Raw genomic sequence first — 22,745 nt, 5'->3', positions numbered from 1 at the left:
AGCCACTCCCGCAAGTGACTCCACCACAACCATCATAACATCGTCACAACCACCACCACCACACTAACACTCCGATGATCAGCAGAAAACAGTCATACACAATACAATCACATTCTTAAATCAATTAACAGTAACTGAGTAGGGAAACCCTACCTTATTGCCAACCATGAAAATGCATCCACAAACAGTCAAGCAAGACTCCGAGACGCATCCTACAACAATAACCACATCCTATTACACAACTACTCCCAACAATCTACTGAAAGAGACAACAAAACAGCGACTTACCTAATAACGCGGACCGACGGTGACACAGACGACGACCACGCACGCATCCTTCCTATGCAAACCCCGTCCTTCTCATGGTTTAGGTGTAGGTTACCTAAGAGAGTGTATGGAGGTAGGGGTGATAGGTGAGAGAGAGCTGGGCTAGGGTTAGAGGAAGGGGAACTGTCGAAAAATGAGAAATGAAATGAATCTTGCGAACTTGCGTTTTTATATCGACGCGTCAACAACAGCCATACTCGGTCGAGTACTTCCATACTCGGCCGAGTAGGCTCTACTCGGTCGAGTATAAAAACTACTCGGCCGAATTGTCCATGCTATGTCGAGTAAACACCCTCGTAAGGTACCTATCCTAACCTAGTCTCTCACCTACCTCCTCTTAAGGTCTTTCCTGGTCAAAGGGTCGGTCAAAAGAGTCCTTAAACATCGTGGGTATTACATTACCTACTTGCCATTTTAGTCCTTTTCTAAAGAGATTTCGAAGACTCATAAGCTTACTCCATTGCTAAGAAGATACTGAGTTTGGCTTATGGTCAAAAAGTGAACCATTTCTCAAGTATTTTTTAGTTATCACTTTGACCCATATATTTTTCTTATCCATAAGAATTTTCCATAAGATTTTCATTTGGAGAGCTTTAATTTGTTAGCTGCTTCAGACGTTTTTATTCCTAATCCACCCAAAGATTTCGGTAAACAAACTTTTTGCCAACCAATCAACTTAGGGGATCGTTGAGAAGGATTCTTGTTCCAGAGAAAATTTCTATTAATCTTATCCAATCTTTTATGGATTGACGAGGGAAGAAGGTAGCTTTGCATTTGAAAAGTTCCTTTTGAGGCTAAATTTGCATTGATCAGAACTAGTCTACCTACTTGTGATAAAGATAATGCTTTCCATTTTGATAATTGATTGTGAGAAGAATGAATAATACTGTCAAAAGTATTTTTAGTAACTCTACTATCAATGATAGGACATCCTAAGTACTTACCTAGGTGAGCTTCCTCGTTCATACGGAGAATACCTCTAAAGGATTCTCGAAGAGGCCGGTCAATATTTCTAGTGCATTGAAAGGTGGATTTGTCAAAATTGATAAATTGTCATGATATCGTACAGAATTTATCTAAAATAGACTTAATGGTTCTACAACTCTGATTAGAGGCTTTAGCGAAAATGATAGTATCATCCGCAAAAGTGAGAAAAGGGATTTTCTCCACCCCGGATCCAATTCTAATACTAATATCACTAGAACTAAGATCACAATTTTTTTTGTAGAGATCTTGCTAGAATCTCGGCGCACATAATGAATATATACGGCGAGAGTGGGTCTCTCTGTCTAATGCCTCGAGTGGGTGTAAAAACTTTACCCGGTGTTCCATTTACTAACATCGAGAACGAGACAGTTTTTATACATTCCTTAATCCGCGAAATCCAAATATCATTTAAACCCATTTGTCTAAAAGTTTCCTCAATAAAGTTCCATTCTAGTCTGTCATATGCTTTCTCCATATCAAGTTTAATAACAATCCAACCACTTTTACCTTTTTTACGCTTAAAAGAGTTGAAAAATTCGTAGGCAAGAAGGATATTATCTTGAATAAAACGATTAGGTGTAAGAGCACCTTGAAAAGGATGGATAATCTTATGCAAGACACTACGAAGAAGAGTGGCCATAATTTTCGAAATAATTTTATAGATTGTTGAGCAAAGACTAATAGGGCGAAATTGGTTTGCTGTTTGAGACCCATTTGTCTAAAAGTTTCCTCAATAAAGTTCCATTCTAGTCGGTCATATGCTTTCTCCATATCAAGTTTAATAGCAATCCAACCACTTTTACCTTTTTTACGCTTAAAAGAGTTGAAAAATTCGTGGGCAAGAAGGATATTATCTTGAATAAAACGATTAGGTGTAAGAGCACCTTGAAAAGGATGAATAATCTTATGCAACACTACGAAGAAGAGTGGCCATAATTTTTGAAATAATTTTATAGATTGTTGAGCAAAGACTAATAGGGCGAAAATGGTTTGCTGTTTGACGAGGATTATCAATTTTAGGAATTAATGCTATAAAAGTATGATTTATTTCTTTTAATAATTTACCCGAATGGAAAAAAGCTAGACTGCTTTAGTTACAGAATTTCCTACAATATCGCAATTTTTTTTGAAAAAATTCTATAGGGAAACCATCAGGATCTGGACATTTATTTGCGGCTAAATTAAATAAAGTTTGTTTAACCTCTTCCATACTAACATTACATGTAAGAAATTCGTTATCTTCGTCTGTAATTAATCGACTAATCGACTTAAAGTCCTCATTTTTGTCAAAAAGACAAAGTAGATTTTTTGTGAATGTAATTTTAAATTCACTAGTTTTAAACCCGTGCAAAATTGCACGGGTATGTATTTAGGACGGTATGAATATTTTTTGATGAATATTTTATTTTCACATTTCTATTGTAATTATCTAATAATTCTATATCAGTGATCTACATGTTTAATGTAGATCAGTGATCTAACTGGAAATGAACATTCTCGACGTTTGTTGAAGAGTAAATTTACCCGGTAGCCTATCATTGTCACCTACCATTTTCGATGTGCGCGGCTAGTAGTTAAGTTGCCGAGTTTTTAACTGTAAGTAAATACTCCGTCATGATTTTTTTTTCAAATATATCGTACTATCTAGTTTTAAAAAATTATGCTTGTAATTTATTCGCATTATATGTAATTCAATCACATAATTAAATATAAATCCTTCTCGTAATTATGTAATTTTTTTGTTATTCAATTTTTTTTGTAAAATTATGTAAATTCTATAATTTGTAATTAGTTTCATTTATTCCGATTTGTAATTCATACCGCTTATATGCCATTAATTTCATTTATTCGAAATGTATAAAATTATTTCATAGTATTTGTTCTAAGACGGAATTATTGTCGCATGTTTGTATTGACGGAATTATGAAGAAATAAATACTTTGCACACTAACGGGTCCCACCATAACATGAATTTCCAAAAAAAAGGTTGTATTAATGACGTGACACGTCTTGAATTGAGTATTATTTTCTGAATTAATAAAAATAAGATTAGATATTTCTTGTTTAATGAGTTCTCGGTCATTAATACAAGCACCATTCCTATTTAAGAACTGCTTAATTCCAACGCTTGCCTGCGCTGGAGTTAAGTCGTGTTTATTGAGGTAACAATTCCGCTGTTGATCTCTCCCAATTCATTTTCAAATCCAATTATATTTCTAACTCTTAAGTCAATCGTTATATATTGTTTGAATCAATCCATTTGCTCGATTGTTTTCCTCTACTTACACTATTTTATGCGCTAACTGATTTCCAATTATGTTCATTGCTGGAATTCTACTATTTTTTTTGTTTTTTTTTTTCTGTTTGTTTAGCATCGATTGATTTGCGAAACCCTAGTTTGTTTCCGATCCTAGTTTGTTGATTTAACTTTAATTGTTGGAAACTGTTAAATTCTCAGTAATATATATTGGTATATTGAATTGTATTATGTATAGTCTCAATAGTTGTAGCAATTTTCATCTTGGGTCTGTCGCAAACGGTCTCTTTGTATTGTTAACACAAGGGTACTGCTGCATACATCCAATTTGCAATTTAGGGGAGCCCTTGTTTGATAGGGATAGCAACTATGTGACGAGGGAGTAATTAAGGATGATATAGCTAAGGTCGTAAGAAGTGCTGTATTCTGATTAGCTCTTTGCAGGCATCTATGATAATGTAACAAGAGTAACTTTAGAAGATGAATTCTGCAACTTCGATTGTATAAATAACTTTAGATATGAACATAATTAGTTCAGAACTTTCTTATATAATTTCGTATCTAGTGATACATCAACACTCAGTACACCATTGTTTGTTTTTTTTATTGTTACCCATAAAGCCTTGGTAAACTCAATAGCAAAACTTCTACGTAGAATCTTCGTTGCTGTATCGTTACCCTTTTAGTATTAGTATTTGTGTACTTCTTACATTAGATAAAATAAGGCTGTGCCTCTAAATGTGATTTAGTCTTGTAGACACAGAGCACACCAAGGCTCATGGATTACAAGGTGTGAAGATTGAGACGTCGGTGAGTGGTGAGCTTGGCTGAGTATCCTGTATAAGTGAAGACTCCCAAATATATACTTATTAAGATATAAACACATCATTTATCAAGCTTTTCAGCTGGTTAAATCTTTGTACAATTTTGGTTAAGACTCCCCTCTTTCTCTCCTCATTCTCTAAATAACTAAAAATACAACTATGGAAGATAACGAAATAGCTAGTGAAAGCCTCAAATCAGTAAAAGAGCTAGCAGCAGAAGGGCAGAACCATCTTGAAGATACAGTGGACACTGCATTTCAGATTCTTTCGGCAATGAATGATGAGCTCTGCAACCAAGCCTTGTGGTCAACTACTGCAACCGCTATTCCTGATAATGGTATTGCTAATGGTATCTTGGCCAATGGGCACACCGAGGGTTTGAACACTGATATTTCTTCGAATCCTTCTCACGACATGGGTGGTAGTGCTCTAGATGAAGCTCGACTTCGTTATAAGTCTTCTGTGGCCTCTCTTCGTGCTATTCTTGATGCCATACCTGACTCCCAGCCGGTAATTTTAGCCATTTTTGGTTGTCGTTATGAATTTGATTTGATTGTTGGATGTGTTTTTTTATGTCTACTGGTGAAAATTGGGTTTCTTTTATTAGTTTTCTGTGTTTGCTTCTGGGTAATATAACTTGAAATTTTAATTTTTGAAAAGGTTATTGGTAAAACTCCAGGTGGATTTTGCGTGCCTGAAATGTTGCAGTGTCTGGTTGAGAAATTTGATCGTAAATATAGTAATATACTCTTGTTTCAAAGGGAAAAACAATCCGGCCGGAGTTGAAAAAATAAAAACTCGCAGTGTGCATAACTATTATCAACGTATATCTCTGAAATCTTGAAGGCATGAATAATACTGGATCGTAACTAGCTTGTGATGATTCAGTAGCGAAATTTGGAGACAACAAATTTGGAGACATCTTGGTGATTGTCTGAAGTACTTTTTTTTATAAATAAAACTGACATATGCAACTGTGTTTTCTTATACAGGCAGCAATGGACAGCTCACCTTCACAGGAAGATGAAGATGAGATTATGAAGTTAGAGGAACAAACAGCTCATATGAGAGTGGTAAAGTTGAAATTTTTTACAGCTGTTGGAACGAATGTGTAAATATTGGATTTAGTCGGATTTTAGCACAATACTGAGCTATTTGCTTAAATCCATTGTCGCTTCATTTGGAAATAGAAACTCAGAAAATGATGAATATTAATAATAGATTCATGGCTCAAGTTGTTACTCATTTCCATTCTATAATATACTGAACCTTTAGTTATCAAGCACCAGTGCTTAGAATCAGCACATTGTGTGCATAGCTAGTGTGTATTTATCACTACTTGGAAAGACACTACCTTGAAAGTGGATGTAGGAGTTAATGTTTCGCTTGAGAGTAGTCCAACTGTTTAGTGAACAAAGAAAGATCTACACTGATTTTGCTGTGTTCTGTGAATATAGGAGCTTGCAGAGAAAAACAAGCACCTAAAGCATCTCACAAGTGAGCTGCGAGATCTGATTACAGATATAGCAACTTGGCAGAGCCCTTATTCTGTTACAAGCTAAATTGTTTGAAGCTTTTTCTCTGAAATGCAAGATTGAGCTTCAGCCTATGGAATTTGCTGAAGGTTAGCGTTTTTTGTTTTTGTTGGTTTCAAGAGCCTTAGGGTTGTTTGTTTCGTCTTGGGTGTGTGAGTTGATGTGCTATATACATTTCGCCTTTTCAGAAAAGATGCACATGGTTGCTAGCTAGGATGCATTTCAATATTAGTCAGATTAATTGAGGTCACCCGGTTTACATTAGTAATCGAACTTTTAGCTAAGCACAAACTGTTTGATAAGGTTGTTCTGTCGTTAGAAATAGAAATCCTGTGTAGGGTTAACTAGTTTAGAATATCGATACGTGTGATTGTGACTTATGAGGCTTATGGTTGGGTTTTTACTTGGTTGATCCATTGAAGGGATGGATTATATGTTATATAGGCATTCGTTTGGGTGTAGTTTGTTGGCTTTCCTAGTCTCTTGAGTCTTGACTATCCTGAATCTCTGACCCATCCATCCTGCAAATCCCCTATAGACTAAAAGAATAACACATCTGTGTTATTCCCGCTCAAGTTTCCCGCTCATCTTTTCCCCCATACGGAATATTCCCTTCTAATATATTGTAGTCAAAATATTTTAGTCTACTCATATATGAAATATTTCTACTACAATATTCTACACAATCAATAATAATATTGCCGTCAACTGTATAGTTGACACTCATACTATGCGTAATATATGGAATAATAAAGGGAATTGCCTCTCAAATGTGAACAAATATTCGAATTATGGTATAATAAAGGCAATTGTATAAGACTGAGTTATTTTTTCCAATCAAATATCTCCAAAATATATTGATTCTTAAAATAGACATGTATATGACATGTGTATTAATACTGATACAAAGACAGAATTATTCACACACATAAAGTTGAACATGGATCAATTAACATCAAAGGAGAATATGTTGAATCAGAATATTATACTCAATCAGGAACGTCAAAATAAACTACAAAAATATCGAGCAAGGTTGTAAAATAAGGTAAAATGTGTGGTGTTCGCAAAAAAACGGCAAAGAGGATGGGAATGGTGTGTTAGTAAGAGATTTTCTAGATCGATGTCGATGAAGATGAAGATGAAGATGACTATATTTGAGGGTTTGTCATTTGGGGATTTCTGATTTTGTTGTCTTAATTCTCACTGCCCCATCTGATTTTGTTGTTAGAGGTTAATTAGGCATATGGCCTTCGTGTTTTGGGCTTTTGGCCTCGATGGATGTTGGCACGGATAATTGAGTTGCTTTATAATGGTTGTAATTGTCTTCATATGGTTACGTTTTATATATAAAAGTACATTTACATTAAATTAAATTTATATTCAATTTATTAAAATAATGTTAATACACTAGAATTAACCTTTATAAAATTACCGTGCTGTAGCACGGGTTGCTATACTAGTTGGATAACCACAGCCATCGTCTACATCAAACTTCCCTTCTTCTACTGTTAATAGAGGCGAGCAAAAGGGTTTTTAAAAACCACCACAAAAGATTTAAATAATTAAGTACACACTATTCACTTTGTCGTGAATTCGTCAGATTTGTTGAACTCTTCGAATGTAATCTGTAATGATAAATTAAATTTGAGAAATTAATGTTGTACTGTGGTATATAGAGAACACTTGACGTTCTGTTTAGGATGAGGACGATGAGGTAGTAATGTATACGGAGTATTTCCTTTGAAGAGACGGATCATAATTTTTCCACATCTTCACCAAATTGACCTGAAAAAGTCTGCTTCATTATGGCACGTTTGCTTTCAGATTTTGTCAATCAACTTTTACACTTGACTAACAGCAAGTTGTCCATCCTCTTATCTGTACGCAAAGTTACTAGGTTAGGAGTGCAAGCCTCATTAAGTTTATTTTTCTTGAAGTTTTAAGAGTTATCTTTCCCTATTTTACAACTTCAATTCATCCTCTGAACAATAAAATTTATCATCGTGCTCGGAGCTATCCAAAGCTAGGTCCGCCATTGATCTATATGAGGCGCTTCTTCCCCTCAGCCCAATACCTTTACAGTTTTTCTCATTTTCGGATAAGTGGAAGCCAGAATTAGCATGGCCGCGTAGGGGATTGTAATTTGAGGCAGTAAGGGAGACTAGAGTTAAAAATAACCTTAATTTCAAGTGATAAACTTGTTGCAAGGCTTTTGCAGCCTACCATCATTGTTCAAGTTGTTGCAAGTTGCAACATCATTTTGTTAAAATACAATCCACATCCCAGATTTATTGGTACCATTTACTTGGTATTCAACCAAAATCAACTTTTATCATTGGTTTTTTGACACAATACCTAAAAGTTGCATCATTTTGCAACCAAAAAAAAAAGTACATAAAACTTTGTTTTTTGTTGAACAATCAGATTCATTACCGACTCTTCCAGCTTCTTCTCGAGCCCAACACCCATTCACGATATCACGCTCTCGAGGGACGATATTTTCTCATCTAGCAACTCCTCAAAGGCCTCTACATGGTTCCTTAATACCCGGTTTTCCCATTGGATCGATCATCAATACTCGGGTTGCGCCTTGGATCGATCACCGCTGAACCAATGACTTTCCCGTAAACGTGTCCAAAGACCGGGCTGTGATACCACATGTCACGGGCTGTGACTTTGACCGAATCGTGAAGCGCACCCTTGCCTTCTTTCAAGGCAAAAATTGCAGCTTTAAGGGTCATGTACTAATGAGCAATCGCCCATTGGTACTCTTTTACTGGTTATGGGATAGTGTGTCGGGAACCCTTATCACGGTTATCAACGTATAGAAAGGCAACACAACCGAAAGTAAGAGCAACCAACGACTCTTATATATTAAAAGCAAGCAAAGATCTGTAATTAAGCTTGAGGTAGGAAGTGGTTCTCATTTACTACTTTACTAGGACTTCCTAAAGAGACTTATTCACTAGTACAACCCTACAGGCTACAACAACAACATCAGAGCCTTAATGCCAAAATGGTTTCGGGTCGGCTAACATGAATCATCCCTTAGAACCGTCCATGTGTGAACGCACACCTCAAAATGCGAAAATATAGAAAATAAAAAGTGAAAAAAAAGGGATACAAAAGCTAGGTAAACTTATAGGTTTTAAAATCACAGTCCCGATTTCTTTTATAAAAACTTAGACTTGAAATCGGGAATAAAGATTAAAACGATTTTGAAAACCGAAGTAAAACTTAAGGGTCCAGAATAACTTAAAAGTGAACCAAGTATTAATATATAAGAAAGTTGTTGGTAAAAAATGTAATAAATCCGAAAAAAACAAATAAATTTTTAAAAAATAAATAAAAACATTAAATATTTCAAATAACGTCAAATACTAAAAATCCACATGTATCATTTCCTTCCATTGTGCCCTCTTCGTCACCATTCCCTCATAAAGCCCGAGAAATCTCATATCGTGCTCTATCACTCTCAGCCATGTTTGTTTTGGTCTCCCAACCTCCTCCTAACTGTTGCGTCCATAGGTCTCCTTCTCACATGGCCAAACCATCTTAGTCGGTTTTCCATCATCTTGTCCTCTATTGGCGCCACTTTCACCTTTTCCATAATCACCCATTCCTTAATCGATCTTTCCTTGTATGGCCGCACATCCACCTCAACATACGCATCTCCGCCACACTCATCTTTTGAATATGATTGTTTCACTAGTACAACCCTAATAAAAGGAAATATAACTAACTGCTCATGATAATGGACAAATTATATTTGAGAGTTTCATGGTGCAAATCATGGAAGAAAAATTTACCTTACACCTTAGATGAATTGTTAAACAATTGGAAAGATAAGATCATGAGGAGAAAATGATACTCCAAAGGAAGGCTCCACGACTTGGTGCTTGATACTAGTACACACGTTTTTTTCCGCTCTAGATAAGGACGCCTTGTTTTTACTCGATTCATTGTTCCGATATTGTTGTGGCTCAACTCGCTGTAGGTCTTTCAGTTTACCCTTTGTTATTAATAACAAGATAGTATGAAACATTAACTATGCAAAACAACGATCCATTGTGATATACGTAGCAAGAAACATTGAAATGGCTTACCGATTTCCTATTTATTAATTTCTCCGTCTCTGTTATCTGTTTACCTTTTCCATTCCTTTGTGTCTAAACTCTTAACATAAAGGTTAACAAATGACTGAAACGAAGGGAGTACAAACTAAAATGCGGAAAAGTAAATTCTGCCCATCAAAGTGTGCAAACCGTCACACGACATATTGTGATTTTCGAGTGGAAGCGTAAGTTTCATCCCTGGAAATATTTGCACCCGTGATATTTCAGTGTTATATACGGAGATTCCGTCATAAGAAAGAAATGCACTCCAGCATGAAGTACTTACCTTTGGTATACTTTGTTTCATTATTTTTCATTATTATTTACCTTTGGTATACTTGCTCTTTTTCTTTGGTTTCTTTATTCTATTATTTACTTTTAATATTTACATACAATGTGTCATACATGTTTTATTCAAGTGACTTTTATTCAAGACATAAATTAGCTTTTTCAAATGTCCCTTATTCAATTATAATGATACTCCCTTTGGCTCAGTCATTCGCTTACCTATTTCATTTTATGGTACCCCATTCATTTTTTTTCTTTCTTCCTACATTGGAAAAGTTTTTTTATGAGTAATTTGATCATTTAATTGCTCTATTATGAGTTAAGAGTAAGATAAGGACCCGAACTTTGCTTATTTTTTCAATTAAGGGACCAACGTTCAAATTTTACGGTTAAGGACCCGAGACTAACACCGTTTAAGTTACCGACATTTCTTATGTGGATTCATTTTACGTCTTTTCTTTTTAATAAAAAGACAACCCAGAATCATAAACATCATTTACATTCGCTATAGATTTTTTGTCTTCCTCCATAAAACAGATAAATGTTACCGACATTTCTTAATGTTTATTTCATTCTCCTGACACTGTGATTGTAATTTTACCTGTCTTTTGCGGTTGGGAATGGGTGTTTAAATACCCCTCCTTGTTTCAGTGTGTCGATCATGTTATGTTAGTCTTATAGAAATGGAATACTCTGTTTTAGCACCAACGCCGGCAATCTTTGTCGTCCTTATGTGCATTGTATATGTTGAGTGAAGGTACGATTTCATATTGAGTTTTTCATATTGAGTTAATTAGTTGATGCTAATGTGTTGCCAGCAGTTTTGGGTGGCGCCGCACCGACGTCCGCCTCGCTTGTTTTGGAGCGTGCTTAAGAGGCGGTCTGGGGTAAGTTGGTAACCAGAATTTCAGTAGGGAAGGGAACCGGAACTGCAAGCACAATAATTGACATCTGTAGAAGTCCTAATATATGAACAAAACACCGTTACATAGAATGGGAAAATAGAGCATGCTGCAAAAAAAAAAAAAAATCTACACGAGAAAATAATCATTCAAGTTATGCAATTGTTTAATTTCTTTTACCATTGAAAAACAACGGTAAATTTGTTTCACACTCCTAAGAAGTAAAGCCAACAACACTATAATAGCCAACAACACTATAATAGCCATATACATGGTATACACTTTGCATTATATATGAACTTAATGGTGTTAGTTTCAGGTTCATAATTATAAAGTTTGAACGTTGAGTCCCTTAAGTGAAAAAACAAGCAAAGTTTGGTCCTTACTGATAATCTTATCCTTAGGGTACGATTATCAGTAAGACTCGAGTTTTAAGACTCCGTCACATCAATTTTACACTAATTTTTGCTTTTTCTTTATTGTTCTGACTCATCTCAGATTTTATACATTATTCGTCAGACTTACCTCAGACTCTACTTTTCCACTTCACTTATTTTATTTTTTTTGACAAAAGAAATGACACTTGGGATTCATTCATTGAATAATTTCCATTCATAATGGGGTCAAGACTCACACAAAATCTTAAGTTAGTCTTGGATTTTTAAGACTCAATTTAAGACGTTTTCAATTTTGGGTAGATTATTGGTAGTCTTGAGTGAGTCTTGTCTCAAGAGTCCAGACTACTAATAATCTTACCAACTCGCTTTATTATGTACTCTCTTTGTCACGCTCAATAGTTTACATTTCCCTATTTAAGGTGTATCATCCTATAGTTTATACTTTTCCTTTTTAGTAAGTAAACTAACCCATGTGGGTGAAAGCCATTACATTTCCTCCTTGATCAAAGTTGGTTTTGATTTTTTTTAATAACTAGTATTGGTGCCCAATTCTGTCTGGGCTACCTCTATTTAGCATTAAAATTTATTTTCAATTAAATAAAACTACTTTAAAGTTGCAAAATTCAAAAATTTATCATTACTATATTTTTCTATAATCTTTAAATTACGATAAAATAAATTATGATACAAATTCACTACTCTCGCTCGCAAAACGGGTCAACGGGTCGGGTTCGGGTCGGGCCAATTCGGGTCGGGTTAGTTCGGGTCTCTCATTGATTTCGAGTTAATTCGGGTCGGGACATGTCATTTCGGATTTCGGGTTTGTTAGTCGGGTCTGTTTCGGGTCAAGCGAGTTGTTCAGATCAATGAATAATAGAGAAATAACCATTTCAAGTCTTTTCGGTTCAATTAGAGTTATATTTTGTCGGGTCATTTTCGGGTTTTGTGGTTTCGGTTCGGTTAATTTTTGGGTCAGGTCAGTTACGGGTCAAGAAAGCTCGGGTCATGTTCGGGTCGGGTCGTGTCAATTCGGGTTTTCGGGTGATGTAGTTTGGATCACTTCGGGTCTCGGGTCAGTATTTTCGGGTCGGGTTACATTTGCCAGGTCCACTCTCGCTATTAATATTTTACTTAAATCGATTAGTTAGCTAATTGTTCATATATACTTTTTTTTTTTATTGCTGTTAGTATTGTTACTTTTATTACATTCGTTATTACTACTATTACTTTCACTACTCGTAATTATTATTACTTTTACTACTGCCGCATTAATATTGATAATTTCACTACTCTCGTTGTTACTTCCATTACTTTCACTACTCCCGCTTGCTGCTAATATTATTACTTTGACTATTCAAATTCAAATGAGTGATTACTGTCATATTATTATATCTAATAGTACTACAATTCTTTTCACATACTAAAAGAATTAATTTTACTATTTAGGCCTGCAATTTTAAGAGGTTTATATATTTATATAAATATATTACATATATGCATTAAATTAAATCAAAATAATTATGAAATTTTATATTTTTGGAAATTATAGTTTCCAAGATATAACATACTTATATTATGTTTGTGTATGTTAAATAATTAACATCTTTATACAATAATTAATAACGTAAGTGAAACATGTTTATTTTAAGGAAATTCACCATATTGTGATGTTTTCTAAATTTATAATTAAACTAAACTATATAATATTTACATTGAATTCTCTTGAACATGTCTATCACACAGCGATATCGATTAAAAATTATATAGTATAATTAATTTTTATAGATTTATTTAATTACATTGAAGTCACTTGATATATATATATATATATATATATATATATATATATATATATATATATATATATATATATATATATATATATATATATATTGAGGCGGGATCTCGTGAGTTTGGTTCTTATGGTGAGTTGTGAGTTTTAAAATCTGGACCATTAAATAGAGTGAAATCAGTACCTGAGATCAAATAAAAAAATTAAACAAAACCCGACAGTCTTCCTTTTTTTCCCTCTACGTCTCATATCAACATAAAAAACAAATTACAAACCACAACCTCAAGCTAAAAATTCCTATCATACAAACCCTAAAATTTGGGGGAAAATATTGTAGCAGCAATCATTTCTTGCCAATTTCAACAATTAACAATCAATTTCTCAATTTCTATTCGCTTTCATCAATTATTTCAATTGAACTCTGTGTTTTCTTCGTGAGAATTCGATTTAATATTGATTTTCAACCTAAAAATCAAGTATAGGTAAGGTTTTACTAATCGAATTAGTCGTTGTTCGTAACATTTATCAATTCGATTTAATTTTAGTAACGATTATGTTCGAATGAATTATGATATACTGATATGCAATCATTCAATTCTTCTATGTTTTCCGGCGATTTCATATTTCTCTTAGACTCGCTTGTGATTTTTGCTGTTATGCTGTAGTATTGAATTACTTGTTGATCATGCTGTAGTATTGATTTAGTTGTTGATCGGAACAGTTATCATTTCATTTGAATTTGTAATAACAATTTGCTTCTTCGCTGTTGTTGATCGAAATTGAATTAGTTAATGATCGAATGAACTCTGATATGCAATGAATGATTCGTTTCTTCTCTGTTTTTCGGCGATTTCATATTTCAGTTAATTTCGCTTGTGATTTTGCTGTTAAGCTGTAAGATTAGTTAAGTCCGAAACTTCGTTGTATAAATTACTTTAGCCATTTTTTCGTTCATTCAGATTTCAGTTATTTATAAAAGAACATAAAGTATTAATCGTCGATATTGGACTGGGAATATGGTTTACTGAAAACGATTTCTGCTGCATAGTTAGCGATTTTTTAATAACTGAATTCATAAAGTATACATCAGAGAAAACTTCATCCTAAAATAAAATTTTCTCAATGAATGTACCGAGTAGACGAGTACTAGCTTTCTAAATAGTTAAATTTTGACAACTACTACAGCAAGAGCTGCAAAGGTTAAGCATTTCATATTGCTTACTTCATTGGGTACAAACAAGATCGGATTCCGTGCGACTATCCTCGAGTAAGAAGATAAGTTGTTGATTTTTCATTTTTTTCGTGACGATGATTGCATCTAAGATAAAATCACAATAACACAAGAATAACACCATAATAACACCATAATAACACTACCATAACAGCACAATAACACGGGGTAAAAAAAAGAGTAAAAAAAATCAAAGTGACACCGAAATAACATCATAATAACAGCAGAATAATAGTAGAATAACAGCACAATAACACGTGGTAAAAAAAGAGTAAAAAAATCAAAGTAGTAAAAAAAATCAAAGTGACACCGGAATAACATCACAATAACACCAGAATAACAACACAATAACACGTAATAAAAAAAAAGAGTAAAAAATCAAAGTAGTTAAAAAAATCAAAGTGACACCGGAATAACATCAGAATAACAGTAGAATAACAACACAATAACACGGGATAAAAAAAGGAAAAACAAATCAAAGTCGTAAAAAAAATCAAAGTGGCACCAGAATAACATCACAATAACACCAGAATAACAGCACAATAACATGCGGTAAAAATAAGAGTAAAAAATCAAAGTAGTAAAAAAAAATCAAAATAGTAAAAAAATCAAAGTGACACCGGAATAACATCACAATAACAGCAGAATAACAGTAGAATAACAGCACAATAACACGCGGTAAAAAAAAAAGAAAAAAAAAATCAAAGTCGTAAAAAAAGTCAAAGTGACAGCAGAATAACATCACAATAACAGCGGAATAACAATAACAGCACAATAACATGTGGTAAAAAAAGGAGAAAAAAATCAAAGTCGTAAAAAAAATCAAAGTAAAAAAAAAGCATAATAACACTAGGTAAAAAAAATAAGGGTAAAAAAAATTTCAAGTAAAAAAAAATCTGGTACAAAAAGAAAAAGAAAAAAAGGTAACATAATGAGAAAACTAGAGAAAAACATAAGAGAAAAAAAATCAAAGTTGTAAAAAAAAAAGCATAATAACACGAGGCAAAAAAATAAGAGTAAAAAAATTTCAAGTAAAAAAAAATCTGGTACAAATAGAAAAAGAAAAAAAGGTAACATAATGAGAAAATTAGAGAAAAACATAAGAGAAAAAAAAATCAAAGTTGTAAAAAAAAGCATAATAACACGAGGTAAAAAAAAAGGAGATAAAAAAATTAAAGTAAAAAAAAGACTAGCACTAGAAAAAAAAGAAAATAATGACAGTGGTTTTATATGACATGTAAGATTAGATCTTGACCATTCATCTCTAATATAATCTAGTGGTAGAGATTTCATCAAAGCACAAACTCACAACTCACCATAAGAAACCAAACTCACAAGATCCTATTGTAATACTCCGTATTTATAAGTCTTGGGGTACTCTATCGAGTAGGCCTTACTCTGTCGAGTAAGGGTAAGTTGCGTTTTAGAAAAGTTTCTGACCTGTAGGGTACTCTATCAAGTAGCCTTAGGTACTCGATAGAGTAAGGGGGTACTCTATCAAGTAGCCTTAGGTACTCGATAGAGTGAGGGGGTACTCTATCAAGTAGCCTTAGGCACTCGATCGAGTAAGGGGGTACTCGATCGAGTACCTTGGGTACTCGATCGAGTGTCCGGTTTTACGGGGAGTTTTCTCGGGTTTTGTTAATTATGCGATTAAGGTATTTAAACATAATCGTCATTGTTTTAAATCACTTTTGCAAAACCTAAAACCCTGTTTAAGAGAGAAAGCAACAGTTCATCTTCCTAATCGCATTCTTAGCAATTCCGGAGTTCGACGGTCGGTTCTTGTCGTTATTCGTATCGTTGAGTTCCTTGCGTCGAGGGTAAGCTTTTAATATAATTTTTATAGTGTTTTGTTAAGTTTGGTTAAACCCTAATTTAGAGATTGGGGGTTTTGTGTGTAATATGTGATGTGTAGTCTCTATGTGTTATATGATAGGAGGAGGGTTCGTAGAAGAGGCTTTTTGATACAGCTGTAGATACCGTCTGCTTGTTGTGCTTTCGGGTAGGATTTCCTACTCGTATTAGTCCCATAATGGGATATTGGTGATGTCTTGTAGTTAGTTGTTTGATATGATGATTGTGATTGTGATTGTGATTGTGATTGGTTGTCTATGGCTCTCGAGATGCGTTCTCGGCTGAGTGGGGTCACTTGCGGGAGTGGCTTCACGCCCTAGTTTCGCCCTTCGTGGAACCCGCCACGGAAGGGGATGTGCACATTAATGGGACAGGGTTATCGCTCGGTATGATGAGCGGGGCTTAGGTGAGAACGGTGCGGTCCCCCCGGGCAGGGCGGGTCCAAAGTGGACGGTCAAGTATTGAGATGATGGGGATTGGTTGGTGGTGTGTGTGTGTGTGTGACAGTTCAAGCTGTCTGTTTGTCTTATTATTGATATATATATATATAAGTTGTGTGATTACTACTGACCCCGTTTAAATGGTTTAAAAAGCGTGGTGATCCATTCGGGGTGGTGAGCGATTGCTTAAGCGGTATATCTCGGATACGCGTGGGATCTAGTGGGGATGGAGTCATCACATATCGAGTCTTTAGTCTTCCATTTGTGTTTATTAGAACAGTTCCTTTCGGTTGGTTTATAGTTTGAGAACAGTTGTATTTTGCTTACAGTTGGTTTTGTAATGTAATCACTTAAACTTATTTAATAAAGTATGTTTCTTCATTGTCTTATGATTATCATGCCTCGGGTAACCGAGATGGTGACATCCTCATACCTGAGTGGTCCTGGTAAGGCACTTGGAGTATGGGGGTGTTACAAATGGTATCAGAGCGACGATCCTGAAACCTGTAACCAATGAATCTAATGAATCTAGGGAGTCAATTAAAATGAACCCGGGGTAAAGGTTGTAGGAGCTAATGCAAAGACTTGGGAGACGTCCTAAAGTCGCGAACTCGCCCTACAATTTTGAACCGGTCACCATGGGATATGTGTCGGAATCGTTATGTGCTTATTGTGTGTTGTGTGTATCTATGTAGTAGTATGTTGTATGAACTGATGGATGAAAGATGATAATGACGTGAATTGTATGTTGGTTGATTGTAAAGTATGAAAGTATAATTATTGATACATGTAATTTGACATGTTATAATTATGTAAGGAAAAGTGTTTTGTCTATATATATATATAAAGCGATGTGTAAGTATACATGTTGTTGTTGTCGTGTTGAGTAAAAGTACAGAAGGTTAGGAGTATGAATTGAACATGTTCTGGGTGAATATGTTGAACGTATATGGTGGATAAATATGTGGTATGATGGATGAATTAGTGGAAAAGATGAATCATCGTGGTAGTAACATTTGAATAGGGGACTTGATGTCATGTATTTGTGATTTTGTTTACGGAAAAGTGATAGAATAAAAACATGTGGGTAAGTCATAATTGGCAAGTTAGATAAATTATGTGCATGATGAATGTTGTTGCTTGGCTTTTGAAAATAGTAACATATGATTATGAATACTGGTTTTATGAGTTTTGGGTTGTTTTCGTTTAACTTGGTTGTTGTTTAAGTTGTTTGGAAGTAAAAATCAAATAATTATGTCGTCGATTCAAAGACAAAGTTGTCTTTAAACTGTTATAACTTGAGATGCGTAAATGATTTTAATGTGATTCCAATTGGAGGTGATAGCTTGTTCTTTTACGATTCTAACGATAGGTCGGGGCGTCCAAAACGACCAAGAAATGAGTGAGTTATGATGCATTTACGAAAAACCGGACAAAGGTCTTGAGAATTGGGGTACTCGATCGAGTATCCTTGGTACTCGATCGAGTAAGGGGGCACTCGATCGAGTACCTTAGCTACTCGATCGAGTAGCCCTGATAATTTGTTTTACGTGCTTCTGATCTTCACCTACTCGATCGAGTAAGTCCCTTACTCGATCGAGTGGCCTGTACTCGGTCTAGTGACCCCTATTTTGGGTCATATGTTTATCTTTTGACTTCGTTGCATATTATGTTTAATTCAAAGGCATTATTTTGCTTCTTTATGCATTGTTTTACATGTATGTTGGTCTTGACGCGTAAGTTACCCAATTTTGTGGTGTAAAGAGTGGCACCTATGATGAGTATGAGTTCGGTGGGGAGGACATGAATTATATGTGTTGGGATTAGTAAGACTTAATTGAGGCATAGAGCATGTTGTGTGAGACGAGATGAGTGACATGATTGTATGTTGAGTAATGAAAATGTAAGTGAATGTGGGCAAGGCATGATGTAAGTTTAAGGAACGTGAGAATGAAAAGATTGAAAGAAAGGATGTGGATAGTAGCAACTTGAGATGTATAATAAATTATGGAGGGAGATGGCTAGAAATAGTGTTGAGTAAGAACATATGTAATGAAAGGTCGTTTGGAAATAGTGGTATATAGCGAACTTAATGGGACATGTCGCGACGTGGATTTGCGGTAGTGACCGAGTTTGGAAATTTGTGTTATCGAGAGACGAAACTATTGTGTGATTTCCTTGGGTAATTAACGGTATTAAATGAATTAGGATTTCTAGAGATGTAAAAAGGGAGATGCAATTGTTTGAACATTAAACGTTGATTCTATGGATAGATTAGTGGCAAGTGTGAGTGATAGCATAATAAGAGAAGATCCATGGTAAGAAAGAGTGGGATGATGTCGGTAGAAAATAATGGAATTTGAGTTTTGGAGCAACTAAAGGGTAAATTGGATTTCTAAAGAGTTAGCTAGAAGGAATAAGGAGTTGAACTATTAATTGGTATTATTGAGTGTAAAGAGAAAAGAAGGATAAAAGTAAGTTGAGGAAAATATTCACCGGAGTTATGTGATATAAAGGTAAGGAATCATCGAAATGTGTGATATTATCATGAGGATGTTAGTTAATGGTTATATGGGAGCTTTGGACAACATGTTTAATAATGAGTTTTAGAAATTAAGGAAAGTAAGAAGTTAGTAGAATATCCGCATGATATGAGATTTTGGTGGAAAAATGGATGATGATTCAATTAAGGAAAATATTGGGAAGAATGTTGAGGTAATTTTGTTCATGGATTCGATGTTCGTTGTTTGGGATGTTAACCAAAGATAGAAAAGAAATCATGATGTTTAGAGATGAGTGAAGAGGTTTGATGTCCAGGATGGTGGTAGTGTTATGGTCTTTGACTAGTGGTTAAGGTTAAGGGTATATTAGAAAAGTGGCAATTCTAAAGAGGCTGATTTTGTAAAGACGGAATTGATAAAAGTATGGTTGTCAGGAAGTATAAGACATAGTCTTAGGAGGTGGTTTCTCATAATGAGTGTTAGTTGTATGGTTATGTATGGCGAAGGTCTTTGGTGACGCGAATGGAAGAATGTAATGAGGGGCATGCGAGTTAAGCTCGGACAACAGGTAACCTTTGTTGAGTGGTAACTTACGTGGTCGGGATTGACTAGTTGGTTGTGATTACGGGTCTATGATATGTGTAAATGTTTGTGTGAGGTTCGGACCTCACAAGAAGTGGTATGGTGTGATAATTATAAAGTTGTTTTATGAATGTTCGATAATATATATGTTGGACACGGTAGTTTAATTGAATGATATCCAAAAAGGTAATAATTTGATTAATTTGACATGGCTAGTTATAATTTTATGTGTATTAATAACACATGTGTATTCCGTGAAATGGTAGAGATGATGTTCATGAGATGCTTATCTGTTTAATTCATATAATATGTTGCGTTGTGATTGAGTAAAGTGGATTTGAGTAAGTTTTCTTGTCCGAAAGGTTATTTCCGAGTCAGTATTTATGGAATTGTATGTAGCTGTGATGTCTATCGATGTGGTTGTGGTGCCTCCGGTGGTGATCCCACACGGTATTTAGTATTGTGATGCGGGTATTTTCGCATTGTGGTGTGGTTGTTGGTGGCGGTGTTGTGATGCCGTCACCGGTTGTGGTGGAGTAGGCGGGATGATTATGATACGAGTTTTGAAAGTGCATACCGATTATACATAGATTGTTGTTTTGTTTTTGTTGTTCTTTGTGAGTTTTGGTTGAACATGTAGACAGTTGTCTTGCTTATTGATGCTTTCTTTACCGAGTTAAGTTAAGAATGAGGTAGAGTATGATATGAAATAGAGTTGAATATGTTTTCGTTGTTGTCATGGTATAGTGATGTTCTATTGATGGGACACGGTTGTGAGAGGTTGTTTCTGATAATTTTGATCTTGTTCTAGATAAGGCTTTAGTAGACATGGTAATGGAAAATGATTCGTGGAACATGTGTTGTAATGATCTGAAAGCGGCAGGTAGTTCATAATCTTTTGTTGGGACAGTGAGTGTAGGGTGTTGGGGGAATTAGTGTCATATTAAGTTATGTATGAGTTTTGCGGTAATGAGGGAAAGAACTTGAGGATCTAGTGTGAGTATAAGTAACGAGTGTGGATCGGGAGTTATGCTTCTGGAAGATAAGTGCTTTACATAGCGAGGTATGTTGGTTTGCAGTGATAACGGAGAGTTAGTATGGTGATTTTGCTACGAGCCTTATGGTATAGGTTAGGGATGTGCAGATTGATTTGAAGTATGAGAACTGTTGAAGTAAGAGAGCCTTGAGAAATAGGAGTGATTATGGAAATGAGGTTATAGGCAGTTATCTTTGACATATGGTGGTGATGAGGATAATGAGATAATATAGCTAAGGGTTTAGTATTAGTGAGTTACGAGGACGTAACATTTGTCTTAAGAGGAGTAGGATGCAATAAAAGAGAGTTTCATGGTGGTGCATGCGGTAATATAATTGGAAGTAGAGTGTTAGCGTAGCGTAAAGGAGGGATTTGTTTTGTGGTCAATACTTATAAAAGGCCATGGCCGTGCTTGTAGTAGTGTGATGCTTCAGAGTGTGGGAATATTTTATATAGTGTTGACAGTTGAAGGATGATGTTATGAGTCTGAGTAAACTTCGAGGACGAAGTTCCTTTTAAGGGTGGTAGAATGTAACATTCCGTTTGATGTCTAGGAGTGTCTTGATTTTGGATTTGATAGTGGATGATATTATGGAGCTAGCTGTGTTAGTGGATGGTGGTTGGTTATGTATGAAGTTGGTGTCGTGAGAGATATATATGTGGTGGATACGATATCGTGAGTCATGTTAAGGAAGTAAACATAGTTGGTGGAGTGGGTGTTAAGAGTTCATGTTTTATGTTTGGTCGAGTTGTTGAGTTCTTAGTTATGTTGTTGTGTCTGGGTCGAGTTAGTATGGTTGTTTTTAGAGTATGGGTTGAACTTCGGGGACGAAGTTCTTTTTAAAAGGAAAGACCGTAATACTCCGTATTTATAAGTCTTGGGGTACTCTATCGAGTAGGCCTTACTCTGTCGAGTAAGGGTAAGTTGCGTTTTAGAAAAGTTTCGACAGAGGGTACTCTATCAAGTAGCCTTAGGTACTCGATAGAGTAAGGGGTACTCTATCAAGTAGCCTTAGGTACTCGATAGAGTAAGGGGTACTCTATCAAGTAGCCTTAGGTACTCGATAGAGTAAGGGGGTACTCTATCAAGTAGCCTTAGGCACTCGATCGAGTAAGGGGTACTCGATCGAGTACCTTGGGTACTCGATCGAGTGTCCGGTTTTACTGGGAGTTTTCTCGGGTTTTGTTAATTATGCGATTAAGGTATTTAAACATAATCGTCATTGTTTTAAATCACTTTTGCAAAACCTAAAACCCTGTTTAAGAGAGAAAGCAACCAGTTCATCTTCCTAATCGCATTCTTAGCAATTCCTGAGTTCGGACGGTCGGTTCTTGTCGTTATTCGTATCGTTGAGTTCCTTGCGTCGAGGGTAAGCTTTTAATATAATTTTTATAGTGTTTTGTTAAGTTTGGTTAAACCCTAATTTAGAGATTGGGGGTTTTGTGTGTAATATGTGATGTGTAGTCTCTATGTGTTATATGATAGGAGGAGGGTTCGTAGAAGAGGCTTTTTGATACTTTGTAGATACCGTCCGCTTGTTGTGCTTTCCGGGTAGGATTTCTACTCGTATTAGTCCCATAATGGGATATTGGTGATGTCTTTGTAGTTAGTTGTTTGATATGATGATTGTGATTATGATTGTGATTGTGATTGGTTGTCTATGGCTCTCGAG

The 22,745-nt window shown here is 35.2% G+C and overlaps 1 protein-coding gene across 7 annotated transcripts; it reads left to right on the top strand.

Annotated features, from left to right (window-relative positions):
• Positions 1-3,373: 3,373 nt before the first annotated feature.
• Positions 3,374-17,340, top strand: LOC141606620 (mediator of RNA polymerase II transcription subunit 30-like). Of its 7 annotated transcripts, none has more exons than XR_012526776.1 (5): positions 3,374-3,476; positions 4,329-4,905; positions 5,388-5,468; positions 5,853-6,019; positions 17,133-17,340. XR_012526776.1 is itself a non-coding variant. In XM_074425820.1 (4 exons), the coding sequence occupies exons 2-4, from the start codon at positions 4,555-4,557 to the stop codon at positions 5,955-5,957; spliced, it is 537 nt and encodes a 178-aa protein (XP_074281921.1). In that variant the 5' UTR covers positions 3,374-3,476; positions 4,329-4,554; the 3' UTR covers positions 5,958-6,211. The 7 variants fall into 7 exon arrangements, 2 of the variants coding, with proteins under 2 accessions (XP_074281921.1, XP_074281935.1); XR_012526774.1 differs by lacking the exon at positions 17,133-17,340 and adding an exon at positions 11,155-11,446; XR_012526775.1 differs by lacking the exon at positions 17,133-17,340 and adding an exon at positions 11,152-11,446.
• The last annotated feature ends 5,405 nt before the right edge of the window (positions 17,341-22,745 follow it).

This window comes from Silene latifolia, chromosome 1, assembly GCF_048544455.1.
Source record: "Silene latifolia isolate original U9 population chromosome 1, ASM4854445v1, whole genome shotgun sequence".
NCBI classification, from domain to species: Eukaryota; Viridiplantae; Streptophyta; class Magnoliopsida; order Caryophyllales; family Caryophyllaceae; genus Silene; species Silene latifolia.
The sequence above is the reverse complement of the archived record's forward strand: the minus strand, read 5'-3'. Positions and strand labels throughout refer to the sequence as shown.